The following is a 16,496-nucleotide window of genomic DNA, read 5'->3' as shown; positions in this document are numbered from 1 at the left end:
AAAAGGAAGTATAAGTGGTGGTTGATAAAGAGAAAGAGGTAGAAGTGCAGGATTCTGAAATTGATTTTCCTCATATTTGTGTGAATAAGCCTGGAAGGACAAATTTAGCTACACATGGCGTATGTGTAGAAGTTTCATCTTCGATAAGGCAACATGTTTATAGATTAAATCCGGCAAAGTTATCACAAGTAGAGAGAAAATTTGAATACATGCTTCAAAATGATTTCATTGCGTCTAGTTGCAGTAACTGGAGTTCACCTGTTTTGCTGGTACTGAAGCCAGCTGGAACACAAAGACTGTGAGTGGATTATCGAAAAGCAAATGCAATGACAAAGTGGATTCATATCTTATACCATGGTTGGAAGATTCAATGGAGAAAGTGGGACAATCAAAATTTATCACAAAGATTGACTTGCTAAGAGGATATTGGTAGGTACCATTATCGGAGACAGCAAAGAAGACACTGGCTTTTGTGACCCAGATGAACTATATCAGCTTAATGTCATGCCATTTGGTATGAAAAATGCACCTGCAACATATAAAATACTGGCAGACAAAGCAGTTGCAGATCTGTGCAATTGTGCTGTTTATATTGACGACTTGATGGTTTTCAGTCAGATGTGGGAGGAGCATTTGCAACATCTGGAAGAATTATTTACTCAATTACAAGAAGCTAAATTGATGGTGAACTTGACTATAAATGAATTTTCAAAAATGCAAATTACGTACCTAGGCCATACCATTGGACATGGTAAGGTGGCTCCGAGAGACGTGAAAGTCAAGGCTATCGTGGATTTCCCCATGCCCACAACAAAATGACAAGTTTTGAGATTTCTGGGCATGAGTGGGTTTTATTGGAAATTTGTACCAAATTTTAGTCGTGTAGTTGCTCCATTAACTGAACTATTAAAAAAGGAACAAGAAGTTTCAATGGACACAGGAGTGTTAGAAGGCATTTGACAGTTGGAAACAATTGTTTATACAGACCACAATTCTTTAAAGTTTCTGGACAAATTTCTAGACGTAAGTGTAAAGCTATTCAGATGGAGTTTATCACTGCAACCATTTAATCTGCAGATTATACATGTGTTTGGATGAGAAAATCTGATTACAGATGCATTGCCAAGAGTTTGAAGGTTAAAGGGAAAACTGGGCATTTAATAGCTGCACATTGGATTGAAATGGTTTTTGTTGATACCAAGGAGATATATATATATATATATATATATATATGTTAATGCATGCATCTGGCAATGTAATAATGTGAGTATATAGATAAGTATAGGAGGTAGTGTAGGATGGGTTAAGATAATGAAGCCATCTTTTAAAATTATGGTGGTTCATTTTCTCGAAAGGAGGGGGTGGCGTCACTGAAGTATAATAATTCTCATACTATTATTATGATTTATTGTAAAAGTAGGTTAATCATGGGGTTTGGATAGTTTCTGTGTGTGTGTGTGATTTAATTGAATTGGAGACAGCTGGTCTGGAGGCTTTGACTCAAGGTAACCTTCCAATGGTGAATGGGATTTACATTAAAATGGAGAAACATGTATAAAGGAGAAGAGCTATGTGTCAGGAAAGGCCTTGTAAGATCTACTAGAATTGTGAAAAGCCTCCAGTATTTGTGCATTAAGGCTGCTGTCTACAGAAACTGAAGCTGGGAAAAAACCACTTTGAATTGTACTGTCCGGGGCACTGTGGTGACTTGCTGGCACCTGTTTAAAATCTATTTTTTTTACCGTTGTCTTAACAGGGGTGCAATTAGATGCCAGATTAATTAGGGGCTTTAGGAGCTATTATAGTAGTAATTTGCAGACTTATGTATGTGCTTGAAATCTTATCTTTTGTTAATAAATGTTTAATTTAGTTTTATAAAAATCTCTGAAGTCTTGGTAGGCTTATTACTTCTGAATTCAGGGCATGCATCTCGAAATAAATATAAATTGCAAAACCGTTATAAAAGCGAGATTGAGTTTCCCTCTTGGATTCGATCCACCTGGAACAGGTCATCTGCGGCATCATAATGCTCCACTGAATCACCTCCAGGGAAAGTATATCCTTCATAAATACAATTGCAGGATTCACATGCTGCGCTTCATCCATTTGTTGCTAGGCAGAGTATAAGTGTCACGGCTATTTACACAGGTCTCCATGGGAAGATGGTAACACAAAGATATTACAGAGTTAATTCAAATCCCCAAACCAAAATATTAACCTGGAGGGTAATGGATCAGGTCCAACTCTGCTTGATTTTACTCCCAATTATTTGACACAATCAAATCACGTTCTGGCCAGGGGGTGGTTTAGGCTAAAAGTCCCTGAGCCCCTATTGGTGGTCCAGTCATAGTTTTGAGTGCTTACTAGCTGACTAAGCCCCCAGAATGGTGGGCAAGAAATGGATTCATGTCTGGCTGCAAGTGAGCCAGCAACTATATTTGGGAAAGGAAGAGGTACAGATGTTTCAGGCCCTTTGCTGTGGCACTGGTGGAGACTTGGGAAAAGACTGTTTCCCAGATTCAGTTCAGGGATACTGCATGGGTTAGAGGAACCTGTATAATGAAGACAAAGCAGCATCAGATCAATAAATTAACTTGCCAAAAGCATTTATTTTATTTGTATTAATGGAAATGAAAAGTATGCATGGCACAAGCTGATATTTTGTAAAATGGCAAAGATGAGCAGGATCTGAGATACTAACCATATGAAGTGTCCTTTCTCTGCTTAGAAATCACAGATCGTATTGTAGCTAGCGGAATAAGGGCAAACATCATCACAGCTCGGGCTACAAGATAAAAGAGAACAGGCTGAGAAGGAAGTGGTTAATCGTTTCAGTAAGTGCTATTGTGATTGTGGGTGTTCATTACAGACTAGGCATCTGCTGTTGACAGTCCTTATTAATAATTACATACAGAGATAAAAACAAAACACTGTGGATGCTGGAAATCCAAAACAAAAACAGAAATACCTGGAAAAACTCAGGAGGTCTGGCAGCATCGGCGGAGAAGGACAAAGTTGACGTTTCGAGTCCTCATGACCCTTCAACAGAACGAAGTGAAAATAGGAGAGGGGTGAAATATAAGCTGGTTTAAGGTGGGGGGGTGGGGGTGGGGGAGAGAATTGGGGGGAGGTGGTGGTTATAGGGACAAGCAAGCAGTGATAGGAGCAGATAATCAGCGCAAACTCAACGCAAACTGGAGGAACAGCACCTCATCTTCCGACTAGGCACTTTACAGCCTTCCGAACTGAATATTGAGTTCAACAACTTTAGATCTTGAACTCCCTCCTCCATCCCCACCCCCTTTCCGTTTCTTCCCCCTCCCTTTTGTTTTTTCCAATAATTTATATAGATTTTTCTTTTCCCACCTACTTCCATTATTTTAAAATCTATACCTTTTATGCCCTTTTAGTCTTATTTCACCCCACCCCCACTAGAGCTATCTGTACCTTGCGTGTCCTGCCATCCATTCTTAATTAGCACATTCTTTTAGATAATATCACCACCTTCAACACCTCTTTGTTCTTTTGTCTGTGACATCTTTTGATTATCTGCTCCTATCACTGCTTGCTTGTCCCTACAACCCCCCCCCACTCCCCAATTCTCTCCCCCCCACCCCCCCCATCTTAAACCAGCTTATATTTCACCCCTCTCCTATTTTTACTTAGTTCTGTTGGGGTCATGAGGACTCGAAACATCAACTTTGTTCTTCTCCGCTGATGCTGCCAGACCTGCTGAATTTTTCCAGGTATTTCTGTTTTTGTTTTCAATAATTACATAACTTAACCTCTCTATCGCAGAACTCCTATCACTTTTTACATTGTTTTCAAACTGTTATACGAATGCTTTCAGCTCTACAACAGTACACGGACAGTACAGCATCAGACCACGAAGATTTGGATTGATATAGTGCATTTGGAAGTAAGAATAGACAGAGGAAATGCATCTTAAATGACAAGGTTTGCAAATGTACAGGACATGAAAGGGTAGCAGTGCAAATGGATAAGGTCATGAACAAGACAAACAGAATCTTTAGTTTTGTATTGACAGGTAGTATTCAAGGACAATTGAATAACTGGAGAAATGTTATGATTTCGAACATTGGTTTTCAGACCAATGGCAGTGCTCTCGCTCGACAATGACATGAAAGTTGGAGACTTTTGGCTCCAGCGCTCCGCATCGAGATTGACATTGACAAGCTGCACGATGAAAAATGTGTTTTGCAGAAATCAAGAGAAGAAATTGTCTTAAAGGAATAGAAAATTTAAAAAAAATTCGTGGGCGTCGCGGGCTAGGCCAGCATCTATTGCCCATCCCTAATTCCCCCTGTTCAGACGGCATTTAAGAGTAGATCAAAGATGGGTGGAGGGTTTCAGTCAAATGCCAGAGAGTGGTGACAGCCAAATGTTGAAGTTGGTCTCTTTGGCATTTTCCAGTCAATGCCGACTGTGAGAAAGTATTCCACTTAATGGCACAACTGTGCTACAATGACAGAAACAGAATGAGTGATAGAGTTGTGAAAGCAGAGCCGCAGGTTCAACTGAACGTCAATATGACTTTCATGAGTTCTTAAAAAAAAACCCGGAGTTGCTTATAGCAGCAGGAGGTCAGCAGAAATAACGATTTAAAAGGGAAGAATCTGAGGACAACGGCATTGCACAGGCGACACAGCTTTAAGGTGGAAATATGACATTTACTTATAATTCATTGTTGAAGTATGAAGGTTTAAGGTTTACTGTTGTTCTGACTGTAGCTAGCAAACTAATACTCAAAAAGATGGGTGAATATGTACAGATCCAATCTCACTTTGAAATAAAATGATCGTAATCTTATATTGAGCTAACCTAGTTATTTACACTGGAACTATTTACACTGGATACAATACAGAAACTCATTTCGGGGAGAACTGTCAGCCTATAGTTGGCCACCTGCCCGCCTATAGTTGGCCACCTGCCCGCCTATAGTTGGCCACCTGCCCGTCATTTACTCTGCCATAAATCAACAGGGATGCTCTATGATTTAATAATGAAAATTAATTTTAAAAATGCTGTAAGGCAACGTCATGGTCAAAAGTAACTTAGTACTGATCCATTTCAAGCTATTAAAGCTGCAGCTATACTGCATGTTGGACAGTGTTCCATGCTGTCCTATGCATTGCTGTGGGTGCACAGCATGTGGCATGAGTGACCTGGAATGGCGATCTGTTTCAATCTTACCTGAAATAACTTACACAAGCTTGCAACAGTTGCACAGGCTCTGGGGAATGAACCTGAAAAGCACAGAAACACCGCAATGAAATACAGTCACAAAGTAATGACATGTTTGCCACGTCCTCTCAGTGAGGAAGGATTAAGGCGCAGCGGGCAATGCCATTTGAAGTCATGAGTGAAACTCTTGAGAATGCAGGAGGTTGATTTTTTTACTTTCTTCATCAAAATTTTTATTTATTAACAATAGCATATCACTTGTTCATTAAGGAAGGAGGGAACTTTAAGCTTGGAAGTGACGGCAATGTTGCTAAAAAGGATGTGGAACTTTGTGCCCAAGCCTATTATTGAAGCTGCGCTTATTGAATCCTGCCTATTGGAAACAGGTGCTTGAAAAAGAAGAATATTCAAAGATGTAGGAAGCAAGCAGCAGATTGTGATTAAACTCCTTACATTAAGAAAAACACTGGATTGTAATGCCCAATCATTCTTTGAGAGCTTCCTCATTTAGTAAAAACTACAGGTTTCCCCGCCATATATTCCACAATGGGTGATAAGACTTCAACCCTAAATGGTTTAGTCCAGAAAAGTCCCAGAAAGCTGCCAATAAAATTACTTACCAATAAAATATAGGAATGTCCACTTCAGGAAGGATATGATTAGCATCCCAGTGGAAAATGACACCATTCCCTTCACAATCAAGGAAGTATCCTTCAACCATCTGGAAAAGACTACAACTCCTAGGACAAAAACAGAATTACCTGGAAAAACTCAGCAGGTCTGGCAGCATCGGCGGAGAAGAAAAGAGTTGACGTTGAGTCCTCATGACCCTTAAAGGTGAGTTTTTCCAGGTAATTCTGTTTTTGTTTTGGATTTCCAGCATCCGCAGTAGTTTTTTGTTTTTACAACTCCTAGGAAGCTGGTGAGGAAGAGAGCGTAACCTGTTACAATGTCATAACCGACCCAGACAGCCTTCCAGTTCAGTGGGTCCTTTAATACAAATATGGGCAACACGTCCAGTGCACCACTCACCCCAAACTCATACAAAACCCCAGCTGTGAAGAGCAGTGCAATTGTGATTTTATCCACTAACCTGCTACCTCTAGGATTATCTGGAAACCTTGGATTGTTCTGCACTTTGCACTTTGACTTTCATTCAAAGTTGTATTTTCCAGCTCAATCTCATCAGCAGCTCGATCATCAATTTCCTGCTGTCCTTGATCTACCAGGCTGCCATATCCACGGGATCCAGTTTGTGTCGATTTTAGCCCAGGGGCGCTACAAAGTAAACTTAAAGTATAAAAAATACAGCTACAGACCATCAGCCCCGCCCCCTGGTCATGTGAGATTTTGAAATAAGTGAAGAGGTGGCCGGATGTGACACTTCCAACCATTGCTGCCACGCCATTGGCCAGCTTAACTCCGTTAAGCCTGATAGATCTCTTCTCCTGTGAGGAGGTGTCTGAGGCAAAAGCCATGACCCCAGACCAGAAAGCAGGCGAACCCCTACTCAGACCGTTCAGCAGAGCAGTAGCAAACATCACCTCCAAGGACAGATCAAACATGATCACCAAGACCAACAGGGACCTGGACACCAGGTACCCCAGCAGGGGGACACAAATGGTGACCTTCCTGCATTTTTGATCTCCCAGTTTGTTCTTCCTATACTTTTGGTGTCCTTTTTCAGCCAGGTAGTAGGTGAGGGGCAGAGAGGAAATCTTCAACAGGAGGTTGTAGATCATGTAGAAATGAGAGATGGCTCCTTGCTGCTGGTCTTGGCTTCTAGGTGTTGTGGAGTTGGTAGAGGTGGAATGGAACGTTCCTGGAGCAGCATCAACAGAGCCGTGTCATAGAAAGCACCGGCGATCTGGTGCAAACCAACAATTATCTCGGTGAAATAGAACAGCTTTCGACACATCTCCACTCTCTTTCTTTGTATGTTTCTGGCATTTTCCTTTTGTAGAAAAGAAACAGCCAGAGAACACCCAGAATGACCACTTTCGCTGGCCTGGGGAAGTCAGGAGGATTCTCAGAGCCTACAGAACAGTTCGAAAGAGTTGCCTTATGTATAATTTGAACACGGAAGAACAGCACTCCCCCCCACCCCTACACTTTCTGACTGAATCACTCGTCTCACTTGGTTGGTTGGCCCGGGTCAGCACGATTAATTGAATCTGCCAATATTTGGGTGATGCAGCTGCTGAATGCAGGACTCGTCAATCCAGTTTCTAGAACAGAGGTTAAGAATTCGTGGGCTGGAACTCTTGATTTCCTCGTTCAGGCACCTGCAGAAGACGGGGTGGAATGAAGATGTTGGACCCAGCAATGGGCTGCCAAAGGAAACTGGGGATGATGGTTCTTGTGGTGTCAGCAAAACCTACATCTGTCTCAAGATTTTAATCAGACCCAGACATTCTTATTGAGACAAAAATGTACCTGTTCACTTATTTGAAGATATTTTTAATTTTAAAAAAACGGGTGATCTTGCAATGTGTTATGTGCGTGTTGGCATCCTCCCATCTATGAGAGTTAACAAAACATTACAAAGTATCTATTCAGGTTGGGTGTTTTCACATGCTGAAGGCCAATCCTTGAGAGGCAGGTTCTGCCACAAGCACTTCACCTGAAGCTGCCAAGTGTTGTTGTTGTTTTCAGCATTGGCACCAGTTGCCAAGCTACTGTATCCACTGGTTGCTGTGGTAATGCATGCCAGCCCACAGGAAGTGTCGCCACTTTCCCCTTTTGCCAGCCTATGACTCCCAGGTGCAATAGTCAAATGTGTTAATCTTCTTAGTATTCCACATATAGTTTCAGGGTCAGAATGACACTTGCCCCATGATGACACTCGGTTCAGATGCTAAAACTGCTGCTTATTTAATTTTTACTATTTGTCTCCTCTCCCCTGTCCTGAAGGTCTGTTTCCACATGGGCCACCAAACTTCAGTACCTAACCAGGTGGCCATCATTCTTGGTCAAGCCATGTGAGTGCCCACACATTCCAAACTGCAGAGCAACAGGGAAGGACGCCCAGCTCACCTGACTCCACCAATACACATTTCTAATAGGGATTGCTTGATAGTAATCAGGAGTGAAACACTTTGGTCCATTTTCCACACCCTACTCAACTTGTACAGACAGCATGGCGGTCCTGGTAGAGAGTATGAAAGGCCAAATAACCACATTACCACATTCAGTGTGATCACCCAACCTTCCTGCCATCACACCCAAAACATCCGTGACTTGCATACAAGGTGCAAAAGAAAAGGCTTGCATTTATATAGCACCTTTCACAACCTTGGGCCATCCCAAGGCACTTTACAGCCAATGCTGTACTTTTGAAGTGCTGTCACTGTTTTAATGGAGGAAATATAGCAGTCAATTTATGCACAGCAAGCTCTCACAATCAGCAATATGAGAATGACCAGATAACCTGATTTTTAGCGATGTTGATTGAGGGATAAATACTGGACAGGACATTGGTGAAAAATCCCCTGATTTTTTTTCGAAATAGTGCCGTGGGATCCTTTACTTCCACTTGGAGGAGAAGATGGGCCTCAGTTTAATATCTCATATGGATGACGGCACCTCTGATGATGCAGCACTCCCTCTGTACTGCACTCAACTGCTTTGCGCTCAAGTCTCTGGAGTGGGTTAACGTTACATGAGATGAAAGGTTTCTAGTGAAAAGGCCTATCCACCTGTTGCATTTACATAAAACTCAAGGAACTGGTGAGTCTGAGCATTGTTGGCTGCACCCCTTAGGAGACTGCAGTTATTAGGTTACATTAGTCTCCAATTAATTAATTATAGCCTTAATTATAATCCACGAGCTGGATGCCTGAAATTGTGTCTGCAAGAGATCCTGAACAGCGGGTGAATTGTTCATACACTACCTGGAGTGACGACAGTGCACTTTCATTCTGTAATGAGTCTGGTGCATCTTAGCATAAATAAATTGGCAAGCCAGAGCATTAGGCTGGTGCAGCAGTCAGCTGGAGATCTGCTTAGGCATAAAACTAGGGTAACTTCCGAGGGTATCCTGTTGTTTGACGTGAGGATTTTGTGGAAATCTCACTTGACTGTCTGTAATGTGAGGTTCTTAAAGAAGCATTGTCCCAGCTTCCCCTCCCTGACATACGGTTGTTTATAACTTTGCAAAATGAAGACCATACCTTCAGTAGGCATCACTTCTGAAAGTCACACCATGTAAGGCAACGACATTGGACACACAAGGTTGTAAAGAGTCTAGCCTGGGGGAAATGTTTCCCATTTAACAGTAACATGTGATTTTCTTAAAATAAGAACCGATTCCTGCGTTTATTGTGTCAATATTTATAAAATGTTGTCAAGGTTAGAGTATACTGATGGTTATGTACTGTTTGATATTACATTTATCTTTACCTCAACTGATTTAAAATAGTTGTACGAATAAAACTTGAAGTATTTAAGTGCAACACAGCACCATTTTCTGAGTGACGTGTGCCCATCACATAAAATAAGCTTTGGAGCTGTCCAACTGTTTGAAATATCAATGGCTGAAACTGTTATCTGACTCATGCTTTAGTTTTTATTCATTCATGGGATGTGAGCATTGCTGGCTAGGCCAGCATTTATTGCCCATCCCTAATTGCCCTTGAGAAGATGGTGGTGAGCTGCCTTCTTGAACACTGCAGTCCACTCTATTCACACCCATCATTACCTGCCAAAAGGTAGAGATGACATTTGCAGCTCTTAGAGAAGTAATTCTTTTGGGAGAATTTAAAGATTCAATTCCTTTCGTAGTTAGAACCCACGTGGAGGAACAGAGGGTTAAAACGATAAGGCAAGCAGCAGAAATAGCTGATTATTATGAGTTAGTTCATAGATCTAAACCCTTTTTTGTCACCTTTTTAAATCAGAGAAGGATAGAAAGTGGGAAGATGAAAGGAAGGTGGGCAGTCAGGGAAGAGGAGTAGGTGGAAATTCCCAGGGAGTTTTTTCTCAGAATAAAAAGGAAGTTGCTGAGGGTAGAAGTGACACTTGAAAATTGAGGTGTTTTCATTGTAATAAAGTTGGACAAATGAAATCAGTATGTTGGAAATTGCAGGGAAAATCTGTTGGGATTATTGGGGTGCAGAAAAGTTCTGGAAGTAAAAGTACTGTGGGTTCTGAGGTTCAGGCACAGGAAAAAACAGTGGTTTGTGTACAGGTAAAACAGGAAGAGTCAATTTACCCAAGGGAGTTCTGAGGAGCAGGTTTCAGAAGTGATTAAAGATTTTGTATGTGAGGGGAAAGTCTTTTCATGTGTACAGGGTGTAGTAGGTAAAGATGTTAAAATTTTAAGAGACACCAGGATGAGTCAATCCTTAATGTTGTGGGATAGTGATATTTGTTATTCAGAGGCAGTATCACAGGAGATAATACGTGGATTTCATGGAGGTGTTAAACCTATTCCGTTATGGTTGGTAAATTTAAAGAATAAGTGGAAATTAGGTGAGGTGAGTGTTGGAGTAACGGAAACATTTTCCAATGCAGGGGTTCAATTTATTTTAGGTAATGATATAGCTGGGTCCCAGAGGTGGGTGATACCTATGGCAGCTGAACAGCCTGTAGAGGTGTCTTCAACATAAGTGTTGCAGAGAGAGCATCCTGGATTGTTTCCAGATTGTGTGATAACAAGATCACAAGCTCACATGTTGAAACAAGAAGAACAGGAAGTTAAAAGGCAGGGAGAAGATGTAGAAGTCCAATTAGCTGATGCTGCTTTTGATAACATTGTTTAGGAAGAAAGAATGGAGATAATATAGCTGAGGTATTTAGCTTAAGGTAGTTGGTGGAGTTACAGAAAAAGGATACACAAATAAGACAGTTATATTAAACAGCTTACTCAGAAACAGAGGCAGAATGTATTCCAGAATGTTATTACCTTAAGGGTAGTGTTTCAATGAGAAAATGACAGCCTTATCATGTTTCAGCAAATGAAAGCTGGAGGGAAGAGTATCAGATTGTTAAACCATTTGGATATAGAAATGAGATTTTGAGAATTGCTCATTAAATTCCAATTGGGGGACATTTAGGGATTAGAAAGATGCAGGCAAAAATACAAAAACATTTTTATTGGCCTGGATTGCCTAGAAATGTGGTCAAATTCTATAGAACATGTCACACATGTCAGGTGATAGGGAAACCACAAGCAATGATTCAGCCGACACCTTTAATTCCAATTCCAGCACTTAAAGAACCTTTTACTAGTGTCATGATTGATTGTGTAGGACCCCTCCCAAAGGCTAAAAGTGGAAATCAGTACTTACTGACAATAATGGATGTGTCCATAAGGTTTCCTGAAGCAAAACCTTATAGGAATATTACAACAAAGAGAATTGTGGAAAAGTTGACTACATTTTTTTTACCAGATATGGATTACTAAAAGAAACACAATCAGATCAGTGTTCAATTTTCATGTCACAGTTGTTTAAGGAAGTAATGACCAGTTTGGGGATAAAACAGTTTAAGTCAACAGCTTATCATCCTGAGTCATAAGGGGCTTTGGAAAGATGGCATCAAACTTTAAAAACTATGATGAGGGTGTATAGTCAGGACTATCCACAGGACTGGGATTAGGGAATTCCATCCTTGTTATTTGCTATTAGGGATGCTTCTAATGCATCAACTGATTTTGGTCCTTTTGAACTAGTTTATGGTCACAAGGTAAGAGGACAACTGAAATTGATTCATGAGAAATTGGTGGGTCAAAATTCAGAAACTACTCTCCTGGATTATGTATCAAACTTCAGAGAAAGATTGGACAGAGCATGTGAGTTAGCTAGGGAACATTTAAATATATCACAGCAAGTGATGAAAATGAAGGCAGGCAGGAAAGCTACAGCTCGTAGTTGTGTTGCTGAGGAAAAAGTGCTAGTTCTGTTACCAGTACTAGGTGACTCATTAAAGGCAAGGTTTAGTGGGCCGTACAGGATTGAAAAGAAACTGAGCGAAGTAAATTATTTAATAAATACTCTTAAATACTCTAGATAGTAGAAAGAAGTTGAGGGTGTGTCATGTAAGTATACTTAAAAAGTACTTTGACAGGGAAGAGGACCCAAAGGAGGTATTAGTGATGGTGGATTATGAGAAAGAGGTAGGAGTGCAGGATTCTGAAATTGATTTTCCTCTAATCAAATTGGATAATGACAGGGTACTTGAAAATTTAAATGTAATATTGAGTTACCTTCCAGACAAGGTCAAAGTGATTTGGAGAAGCTATTGCAGTCACACAAAGCTATTTATGGGAATAAGCTGGGGAGGACAAATTTAGTTGCACATGATATGTGTGTAGAAGTTTTATCTTCGTTAAGGAAGCATCCTTATAGATTAAATCCAGCAATGTCATAACAAGTACAGAAAGAAATTGAATTCATGCTTCAAAATGACATCATTGAGTCTAGTTGCAGTAATTGGAGTCCACCTATTGTGCTGGTACCAAAACCGGATGGAACACAAAGACTGTGTGGACTATCGAAAGGTGAATGTGGTAACAAAAGCAGATTCTTATCCTACACCACAGTTGGGAGATTGCATCGAGAAAGTGGGACAAGCAAATTTTCTCACAAAGATTGGCTTGCTAAGAGGATATTGGCAAATACCGTTATCGGAGAGACCAAAGGAGATATCAGCTTTTGTGACACCAGATAGATTATATCAATTTAAATTCATGCCATTTGGTATGAAAAATGCACCTGCAACATTTTAAAGACTGACAAACAAAGTAATTGCAGGTCTGGACAATTGTGTTGTTTATATTAACAAATTGATAAAATTGTTTTGTCAATGACAAGAAGCTAATTTGGTCATGAAATTGGCTAAAAGTGAATTTGCAAAAGCGCAAGTTACATATCTAGGCCATACCATTGGACATGATAAGGTGACTCCGAGAGTTGTGAAAGTCAAGGCTATCGTGGATTTCACTGTGTCTACAACAAAACAAGATTTTTTGAGATTTCTGGGCATGGATGGGTTTTACTAGAAATTTTTACCAAATTTTAGCCAAGTGGTTGCTCCATTGACTGAACTATTAAAAATGTACACAAGAGGGCCAGGATGCATTTGATAGTTTGAAAGCTGTATTGACTAGAACACCAGTTTTAGCAGTACCCAATTATGCCAAGCAATTTAAGTTGGCATTGGGACCATATTGTTACTAGAAGGTGACACTGGAATTGAGAAACCAATAGGATATTTTTCACAGAAGTTGAATGTGCAACAGAGAAGATGTTCAACAATCTAAAAGACTCTGGGTCTGGTGTTAGCATTGCAGCATTTTGAGATTTATGTGGCAAACAATTCATCAGAAACAATTGTTTGTACAGATCATAATTCTTTAAGTTTCTGGACAAATTTCGAGACAGAAGTGCAAGGTTATTCAGGTGGAGTTTATTACTGCTACCATTTAATTTACAGATTATACATGTGGCTGGACAAGAAAATCTGATTGCAGATGCATTGTCGAGAGTTTGCAGTTGAAAGGGAAAATTGGACATTTAAAAACCTGGACACTGGACTGGAAAGATTTCTGTTGATGCCTCGGATTTGTGTATACATATATTGTTATGTTAATGCATGCATCTGATAATGTAATAATGTGGGTATATAGATAACTATATGAGGTAATATAAATGGGCTAAGAAAATAAAGCCGTCTTCTTAAATTATGATGGTTCGTTTTCCAGTAAGGAGGGGGTTACATGGAGATTTCATGCAGATTTCCTTCCTGTCATGAAAATATAATAATTTTCATAATATTATTGTGATTTATTGTAAAGGTAGGTTAATAGTGGATTTTGGATCAGTTTCTCTGTGTGAGGTTGTGTGTGGGGGGCGTTTTATTTGAATTGCAGACAACTAGTCTGGAGCCTTTGAGTTATCAGAAGAGAAGCTAGGATTGAAATGCTAAATATGTAAACATGGCTGAAGTTTTAGAATGTGAGGTGTGAGGAACATTTGTATGTTTGTATAAACCAGAGTCATGAATTTCAAAGAGATGGTAAGGTGTTACACCTAGCCAACAGAGGCTAAGCCAAACAATGTGTTTATTTTTCCCAAAGATTAATGATAATATGAGTACTATGGAATATTTATATTATGGAAAAAGTAAAGTTGCAAAGACATATTGGGACAATGGAATTTACATTAAAAAGGGTGAAACCTGTATAAAGGAGATGAGGTTACACGTAAGGAGAAGGCGCGCTAAATCTAACAAGTATGAAAAGCCTCCAGCCTCCATGCATCAAGTTGCTGTCTACAGGAACCGAAGTTAAGAAAACTCATTGTGAATATCCCTATCCAGGGTATTGTGTGCTTTGCCTGGGTCTGTTGAAATTTATGTTGTTTTACTGTTACCTTAATGGAGGTGTAACTGGGAGCTAGATTAATTAGGGGATTTAGGAGTTATTTTAGTAGTAATTTGTAGACCTATATATGTGCTTAAAATCTTTTCTTCTATTAATAAATGTTTAATGTAGTTTTGTTAAATATGTCTAAGACTCGGTGGACTCATTACTATTCACGGCACGCATCTCAAAATAAATGCAAATTGCAAAAACAGTTGTGGTAGCTGTTTCAAGTTCCCCTCTGGGATTTGAGCAGCTCAGCATTTACCATCTGCTGTGCCATAACACATCCCTAAAGGACATTATTGAAGCACTTTGGTTTTAACAACAATTCAGTTGTTTCATGCTTACCACAGCGGATAGCTTTTTATTCCAGCTTGATTTAATTAATGAATTTAAATTCCCCAGCTGCTCTGGTGGGATTTGAACTCTTCTCGAGATCATTACTCCAGTAACCACTATGCTACCAATACCTCTGAAGTATTCCTGTTTACATGTTCCTTTACTTTATTGAGATTAAAGTATTGGCCAAATTGACACATTAACCACTTATGTAAAAACTCCCACATTCTTTCTAAAGCCATACACAAGCAACTCTGTGAAATGATTGTAATTTGTGGATGATTCTTCACTTGAAAAGAAAGTTAGAACTGGGCCTTGTTATTAATGTAGCAGACTCCAAGAGGACGTTGAGGGTGGTAGGATTTCCATGCATCTGCATAGACAGTTGTACTTTTAGTGCCATAATTTGTTTCACTGTTATGTGAAGTAGTTTCCAAATGTGGTTTAATATGAAAATTAACAGACTTTGAGTTAGGAGTGGATTAGGACCTCATGAGTGAACCAAAGTTGGGAGGTGTGACTTCAAGCAGACAACTATGTAAATCCTGAAGCACCTTTTCTTTTGTGTGGAAAGTTCTTCAGATGAAAAGAGAGTGCTGAGCTTTCAGGGTGGGGTTAGGGCAATGAACCAAAAGCCTGGTCAAAGGTGCGTTTTTGAAAGTGGGGAGGAAGGAAAAGAGACAGAGGGGATTCTTTTTAAATAATTCTCAAGATATGCAAATTTATGTCAATGCCGCTATTTATTGCTCATTCCTAGTTTAGACTACTTCAGAGGACAGTTTTCATCCAGTGACATCACCATTACGCCACCATTTCTATAATGCCAAAGACTGGGTTAAGACAGTTGAAGACTCTGTCATGGAGTTTTGGATGATGTGTATCGTAGGTGACAGGCAAAGGAGGGTGCGGAGGAAGTAGAGTGTAGAAATGCTGAATGTGCAGCTGAGCTTGGCAGCAGTGGGGAAAGGTGCAGCAGACATTGCTGCAGGAGTGAAAGTGATGTTGATGCTGGATCAGATCGGACCTCACCTGGTGGGAGCCTAGTAGAATGGTTTTGATCTTCCCAGTGTTCAGTTGGGGGCAGTTCTGATGCCTTCATCATGATGGCAATAGACTGTCATCAGCTGTCAGACAATCTTTATGCAACACTTTGTTACTGAGGAGCATTAGGGGTTGGATCTTTGGGGGGTTGGCAGTGGGGGGGGAGGGTCTGTGGAGGTGAGTGAGGACTGGAGCAGTGCAAGTAGCGTTGATACAGGTAGTAGAACCAGTTATGGGCAATCTCACTGAGCTGCACCGCAGTGAAGGGAAATTGTGTGAATGCAATCATGTCAAATGCAATGAGAAGTCGGAAGATAATTGGCTTGGATTTTGCTGTCATTAGGGAAGAAGTGGCACTCGTTGTTGATCATCTTGACAATTTATATCCCCACTCATGCAAAAAACTAAACCAGGAAGTGTATTTTAGAATGCTCAATTCATTGTAAAATCATGTCCAGACTGTAAAAAAAGGACAAAGGAAAAGTTAAAATTAAATTTAAAAATTTTAAATTCTGAAAGCATGTGGTAAAATTAGAATCTCAAT

The 16,496-nt window shown here is 40.1% G+C and overlaps 2 protein-coding genes across 5 annotated transcripts in view; both read right to left on the bottom strand.

The window, feature by feature from the left end:
• Positions 1-16,496, bottom strand: part of LOC144699766 (solute carrier family 46 member 2-like) — a 41,701-nt gene that overhangs the window by 16,668 nt on the left and 8,537 nt on the right. Inside the window, exon 4 of one of the 4 annotated variants that reach the window (XM_078571014.1) lies at positions 9,497-9,904. The exons of 2 other annotated variants lie outside the window; for them this stretch is intronic. In XM_078571014.1, the coding sequence (XP_078427140.1) occupies positions 9,901-9,904 (4 nt within the window). In that variant the 3' untranslated portion in view covers positions 9,497-9,900. Of the gene's footprint in view, positions 1-9,496; positions 9,905-13,599; positions 16,412-16,496 lie in introns of those variants that run through there. One more of the 4 variants, XM_078570999.1, reaches the window with a different exon arrangement.
• Positions 2,697-7,630, bottom strand: LOC144699797 (solute carrier family 46 member 2-like). The gene is made up of 3 exons (XM_078571044.1): positions 6,299-7,630; positions 5,215-5,267; positions 2,697-2,807 (listed from the first exon to the last, which is right to left on the bottom strand). The coding sequence occupies exons 1-3, from the start codon at positions 6,945-6,947 to the stop codon at positions 2,697-2,699; spliced, it is 813 nt and encodes a 270-aa protein (XP_078427170.1). The 5' UTR covers positions 6,948-7,630.

The sequence above is a fragment of the Cetorhinus maximus genome, chromosome 2 (genome assembly GCF_964194155.1).
Source record: "Cetorhinus maximus chromosome 2, sCetMax3.hap1.1, whole genome shotgun sequence".
NCBI lineage: Eukaryota > Metazoa > Chordata > Chondrichthyes > Lamniformes > Cetorhinidae > Cetorhinus > Cetorhinus maximus.
This window is presented reverse-complemented; position numbering and strand designations above follow the sequence as displayed.